General features: G+C 42.1%; 1 protein-coding gene across 1 annotated transcript; it reads right to left on the bottom strand.

Annotated features, from left to right (window-relative positions):
* Positions 1 to 962: 962 nt before the first annotated feature.
* Positions 963 to 6,357, bottom strand: RPL14 (ribosomal protein L14). Its single transcript, XM_007066474.4, has 6 exons — positions 6,184 to 6,357; positions 5,117 to 5,218; positions 3,260 to 3,354; positions 2,275 to 2,374; positions 1,771 to 1,824; positions 963 to 1,061 (listed from the first exon to the last, which is right to left on the bottom strand). The coding sequence occupies exons 1-6, from the start codon at positions 6,184 to 6,186 to the stop codon at positions 999 to 1,001; spliced, it is 417 nt and encodes a 138-aa protein (XP_007066536.1). The 5' UTR covers positions 6,187 to 6,357; the 3' UTR covers positions 963 to 998.
* Positions 6,358 to 6,535: the final 178 nt, after the last annotated feature.

Below are 6,535 nucleotides of genomic sequence, written 5' to 3'. Positions count from 1 at the left end.
TTGTTTTTTTAATTAAAACTACAACATTACAGGGAAAAGTCAATTCTTCAATATATAGGCAATTTCATTCCTCCCCCCCGCCCCGCATAGTCCTTAGTTTCTCTTGTTTGTACATGCTTTTTCTACATCAATAGGAGAGAAAAAATTAAGATTAAGAAAATAGTCCTGTAAGACAAATTGCCTAATGGACAATTGTAGTAACAGAAAACACATTTAACTTTAAGCAACTAGATTTTTAAATTAGTGTCTCTTTAAATAGTTTCCAGAAGTGTTTACCTTATAACATGATTTTATTCAGTATAAAATTCTGCCACACAGGACAAGGGTTTATCTTGTCACTAGACATGCCTAGAATTCTGAAGTATTTGAGGACAGAGCTACACCATTTAAAAGAGTAGTGGAAGTAAATTTTGAAGTAGGACGTATTTTAGAATAGAATTTAACCATGAATAGTTCTTATTTGTCTGAGCCTTTAAAAAGAATGCAAAACATTAGCACTTACACAGGTTTTAAATTCTGCAGGGCAGGGATTGTTTCTTGCTTCAAACAGAGACAACGTCGCACTTTAACCTACACCCTGGATTTGTACAGAAAGATCGTACTCTACTTCAATAATCCGGTGTTTCAAGTATGATTTTTTGTAAAGTAGCTTCATCACGGCTACATTTTTTCCATAGCAAATTGCTATAAAATATATTTGAGGATTTTAATGGCTATTTACTATTAACTTGGGTGTGCAACATTATAGGTACTGTAGTCCAGAAGCACATGAAAAGCGAGCAGTAACTCACTCATTTCCCATTGCTGGTTTAGGGCCCGCTCTCGTGATGTGTTGAGCACCGCCAACTCATAGCAATGTAAATTGCTCAGGCAGCTACTTATTGTTGGGTAAGACCCTAAGTGATCTATATACATTACCTTAATATTTGTAAATATTACAACACAAAGACAGACACTAAATGTATAGTAAACTGGAACTTTATTTGACTACTGACAGTTTATGCTTTTTTGGAAGATTGCTTCTGGAGCTTCTTTACTTCATGCTTGATGATCCTGTTCCTCTGTAAATTAAAGGAATAATTTTGTAACATTAAGTCTAATAAGAGCAGCAAATGAACAATCTATAGACATCTGTGCTACTCATGACTTTCTGGGTTTTCAAATTCTCTCCTTTTAGCATAATCACTGTTTGTTCAGCAGATGTAGGTTTTACTGAAATCGCAGAAAGATATCACATGCACTGTATATAGTGGCGTGACATATTTCAGAAACTTTGATGGCCCAAGTGGCAAAGGACTGCTACAAGTCTGGCTGAGACTCCTAGTCAGTTTATTTTTTCACAGGTTGGCAGCATTGCTATTACAGCAATACGTAGCTCTGAGAAAAAGAGGAAAAGTAGCGTTTCATATTGTCAAGAGCAATCCCTCACAAAGGATCAATGAATTTTGGAGACAACTTCAGTTCTCAACTGCAGAGATGTCTGGTACATAGCCTTGAAGGCTAGCATGGACTTAAAGGAGAGAAATATAGACTGAACTTTTCAAAAGAAAAGCGTTTCAAAAGAAAAACAGTGATGAACAAGCATCAGTGAACTCAAAGGTCAAATTTATATTGCTTCTCAAGTTTTCTGCAAGTCTGATTCCAAAAAGAACAGAAAAATTAGTATAAGGAATTATGTATTCTGAATCAGATTCAGAATAAAGAGCTAGATTTGCTTGTAACACACCACAAATCAACTATCCAAAGACAGCTATACATTTAACCACTTACCATTTTCTTTGCCTTCATGACCTTGTAGCGATCAAAGTCTGTCATCTTGGCTTTCTGTTGAAGAAAATTTGCACTTCAGTTAAAAGGTAACTGAAATCTTCAGTGTTTAATTTCTTAGTTAAATGTAACTTTGCAAAAAATAAATATTTTGCGCTTTTCAACTAGACAACTCAAAAGAACTTTGTAAATTCATTTTAGTGGTGGTTTTACAAATCAGTGCACATGCCATTTATCTCCATAGCTGGGAAGTGTCTGATGATGCAGACAACAGGCAAAAAACATTTTGTAGATGGCAAAGCAGAAAAATAGATGATTAAATTTAGTGGTAAAACCATTTGGTTTTCAATAACAACTGACTTTACAACTTGACAACCCATGTTTTCTCTGCCTTTAGTCTTACTCTGCAAACTTAATCTCAACTTTTCTACTAGATTATATTTGACAGCTTTAGTAACATGCTAAGTGCAGTGTTGAGTATTTTATATCACTGCAGATCAAACATACCTTTTCTCTGGCTTCAATCTTCTTTGCCCACCTTGTACCTATCCATTTTTCATTAATATTTTCTTTCTCCCAGGCAACTCGCACATGCTTCTGACGAGCACTGCATTTAAACAAACAATCTCATATAAATATTATTTGCATCTTCATCATACACAAATCAATTCCTTTGGTGCTGCTCCAGCTTTCAATTTTAAATAAGTGAAGTCAAACACCAAGTAGACAGGTTACATCTTTAGCACCTTTGACATGTACTAAACACACAGCAAATGTAATCGATGTCCTGTAAAAGTATACTAAACTTCTTTCTGGTGTTGGCAGTTAGGACTGAAGGGAGGGGCAATCTAGAAAAATGCACTGGGATACTATTCTCCTGGCATTCATCTAAAATGGTTAGTAAAAAACAGAAGTTATGAGTTCAAAGTTATGGAAGCTTTATCAGCATAGTAGGTCTCATAGTTGTACACAATAGTGATTGTGGCTTAGTGATTTTATGTATCACAAAAGCTGGAGAGAAAAGACTTGGAATTCAATCCACCTACATACAGGGTACATAGTTCTCCAAATAAAGAACATCTTGAATACTTCACTTTGAATATGTAGCCACAGTCTATTGTTTAGGAGACAACGCATGAAGTTATGCATTACTGTGATTCATTTATAATTTTTCCTTGTACGTAATACAACCCAGTATCTGCCTCAGTCAAATCTGCTACTCATAGCAATGAATCCAATACATTTAGCCACGATCATATGGGCTGCCAGGTCTTAACAGCACACACATTAAATCACTTAGTACATTATGAAAGATGATTAGTTCTGAAATTTAGACCCTAGGGATAACTTAAGAAAACCCCTATATATCCATATCTTTTCTAAAATGTAGAAACAAAATTCCACCAAATCAAAAAATGTAAATTAGCTTCACATTAAGTCAGGTTTAAACAGTCAGTACCTTTTGCACAGCCCAAAACGAAGGACAACTCACCTGTGTGGGAATTTGAGTACAAAATCGGTTAGCTGCATGCACTTGAAGGGCATAGCCTGCCTTCTTACACCACTGCAGGGGCCATCAACTAGCGCCTAGAACAAGAGTGATTGAATGGGTTCACTAACATTTTTCCAATATACCATGACAGACTACAGAAAGTTACTTCCAAATAAACTGTGACCCATCAACATGAAGAAAGTGTTACAAACTGGAAGAGAGCACTATGCATTTGGAACACTGGAGAACATAACAAGAGTGGAGTACACTATCCAAACTCTATGGCAAGATCAACTGGCAATTATTTAAAGCATTGTTTCCCCAACGCAGAAGGCCAAGGGAGACAAAGGAAAGAGTTTGGACTGGGAAACTTTCATAATCTCAGATGCATCCCCTTTCCCTCATCCATGCATGTTCTCCCACAGGTGCAACTAAAGGTGCAGAAAACTTCTGTGCAACTTCCCCCTCCCTAATGCAAGAAGGAACAGTTCATTTTATATATGACTACAGGCTCAGTCGATAAGCAGGGAGACTCAGGAAGCAAAAAGTTAAAGAAAACGAGTACAAATAAAAGACAGGAAAAATTAAAAAAAAAAAAAAAGCAGAAACTGTGATGAGGTGAGTTTGGAGGTAGCGTCCCTCTGCCAATCACAAGAATCCAATACAGGTATTCAGCTCCTGTTAGAAAGATATGAATGCAAGAATGGCCATACAGGCCCAGACCAATGATCCATCTAGCCCAGTATCCTGTCTTCTGACAGTGACCAATGCCAGGTACTTCAGAGGGAATGAACAGAACAAGGCAATTTACTGAGCGATCCATCCCATCTGTCAGAAGCTGCAAGTCAGAAGCTAGGGACACCCAAAGCATAGGGTTGCATCCCTGACTGTCTTGGCTAATAGCCATTGATATTCTCCATGGAACATATCTAGAGTTCTTTTTTTAACCAAGTTATACTTTTGACCTTCACAACATCTCCTGGCAACGAGTTCCACAGGTTGACTGTACACTGTGTGAAGTAGTATGTTCTTATGAGCCTTACTCCTCATCATTTTTGTTGCCCTTCGATTACGTTTTCCAATTCTAATATCTTTTTGAGATGGGGCAACCAGAACTGCACTGTATTCAAGGTGTGGGTGTATCATGGATTTATATAATGACATGGTATTTACTGTCTTATTATCTATCCCTTTCCTTATGGTTCCTAACATTGCTAGCTTTTCTGACTGCCACTGCACATTGAGTGGATGTTTTCAGAGAACTATCCACAATGACTCCAAGCTCTCTTTCCTGAGTGGTAACAGCTAATTTTGACGCCATCATTTCGCATGTATAGTTGGGATTATGTTTTCCAATATGCATTACGTTGTAATTATCAACATTCAATTTCATCTATCATTTTGTTGCCCAGTTCTGAGACTCCTTTGTAACTCCTCGCAGTCTGCTTTGCGCTTAACTATCCCACTACAGATCCCTGGGAGACACCACTATTTACCTCTCTCCATTCTGAAAACTATCCATTTATTCCTATCCTTTGTTTTCTGTTTTTTAACCAGTTACTGATCCACCAGCGGACCTTCCTTCTAATCCTTATTATTGATCCTTAGAGGGGAAACATAACTGTTTGAAAAATTAACTTTTTGGAACCTTACAAGAGTTTCCATACAAAGATTAATTTTTAAAGCCTGAAGTGCACATGAGTATTTGTAATCCATTTTCCTTAACATTGTAAACCCCTTGGAAAAACTGATATATAGAAAACTGAAGTATTTTAATCAATATTGTACAAAAAAATACCTTTAAAATAGAGGATGAAAGAATTGGGGAGAGGAAAGACTAAAGGTCTCTAAGCTTACCCTGTTCTGGTCAATAACATCCACAATTGCCACCAGCTTGCCAGCATGTGGCCCAAAGGAGATGTAGGCAACTCGGCCAATCTCAACGTAACGTTTGAACACCTGGAAGAAATGATTTACTGAAATTAAGAGTGTGCACACAAGTAATATGACCAAAACCAGGAATTGCTATCTACAAAACCTTCAATTGCAGGGGCTGTTTTGCCCGATGGGACAGAAGATCTAGCACATTCAGATCAGTTTCAGTTTAGAATTCAGAAAATGCAGCGATTCCTTCTTGTCTTGTGTTTCTATTGTACATGTAATTTGAAAATCCCTCGTTAGAGGTAGGCTCAGGTAAGACAGAGGAGGCCCCTCCAGGAGAAGGGAAACCAGGGGACAGACAGACGTGGCCCACAATTTCACTTGCATTTCAGTCATGAGTCAATCATACTCCAAGCAAACTGCACCCCACATTTCCCTCCCCTGCTAGAGGGGTAATATATCTTATCCCTAGGGACTGGGAGGCAAGGACCAGCTCGGTGGCAGGCACCACACGAAGGGTCGGGGGTGGAATATGCCCCCTCAGAGTTTACGGCTGGATGTGCGCGCGTGGGGGTGTGTGTCGGGGGAGTGTGTTAATCCGGCTATAAGCTCAGTGCTGACGGTGCCGGTCCAAGGTGGCGCGGGAGACGCACGCTCGCTTCCAGCGTGACCGACCGGGGGCGGCAGGTTGTGCAAAATCTGGCAACGGCAGCCCGGCCCAGCGCCTTCACCCGACCATCGGCCCCGCCAGCCAAGCGACTGGGGGCCCGGCCCGTGAGGCCGCCAATGGACCGGAGCTTTAGGCCCCCCTCGGGGGCGGGAGGCAGCAGGCGCCAATGGAGACGTGGCCGAGCCCCGCTCCGCAGAACACGTTCCCCGAGTGGGGTCCCGCCCGGGGTCCCCACGCCCCGGCCCTGGCCCCGCTCCGGTCACTGGGAGGGGGCGGCTCAGCGCCCTGCCGGGCCCGGCTCCCACCGCGCCGGGCTGGGGGCGGGGGGCGGAATCCCGGGCTGGTGGCGGAGGCCGCGGCCGCACGCACTCACCATGATGGCCGCCCGCGAGCAGAAAGGAGCGAGCAGCTTCCGCCGCGCCCGGACGCCGCTTCCGATCCTCTACTGCGCATGCACCCGCGCTGGAGAAGGAGGGCGCAAGCTCGCGCTCCAGATGCGCATGCTCCTTACGGTCCTGCGGGAGTTGCCTCACTGAGTGCGCATGCACGCCAGGCGCTCCCGGTGGGTGTCGAAGGGAATCGTTTCCGCCCCTCCTCCAATAGGCATGCGTGCCACACGATCGAGGTGGGCGGGTCGAGTTTTTTTAACCTCATCCTTTTTACGCATGCGTGGCAAGCATGCCGGGCGCGGAAGGGGCGAGAATGCGGCCTCACCAATGCGCATG

Source organism: Chelonia mydas, chromosome 2 (assembly GCF_015237465.2).
Source record: "Chelonia mydas isolate rCheMyd1 chromosome 2, rCheMyd1.pri.v2, whole genome shotgun sequence".
Taxonomy (NCBI): Eukaryota; Metazoa; Chordata; order Testudines; family Cheloniidae; genus Chelonia; species Chelonia mydas.
This window is presented reverse-complemented; position numbering and strand designations above follow the sequence as displayed.

Bases quoted from the DNA above. Each gene is read 5' to 3' on its own strand.
- RPL14 (XM_007066474.4), bottom strand. The intron at 3,355-5,116 runs GTAAGCTTAGAG...CTCTTGTTCTAG, and splicing joins ATGTTATTGACCAGAACAGG to GCGCTAGTTGATGGCCCCTG. The intron at 2,375-3,259 runs GTGAGTTGTCCT...GTTTAAATGCAG, and splicing joins GTACTCAAATTCCCACACAG to TGCTCGTCAGAAGCATGTGC.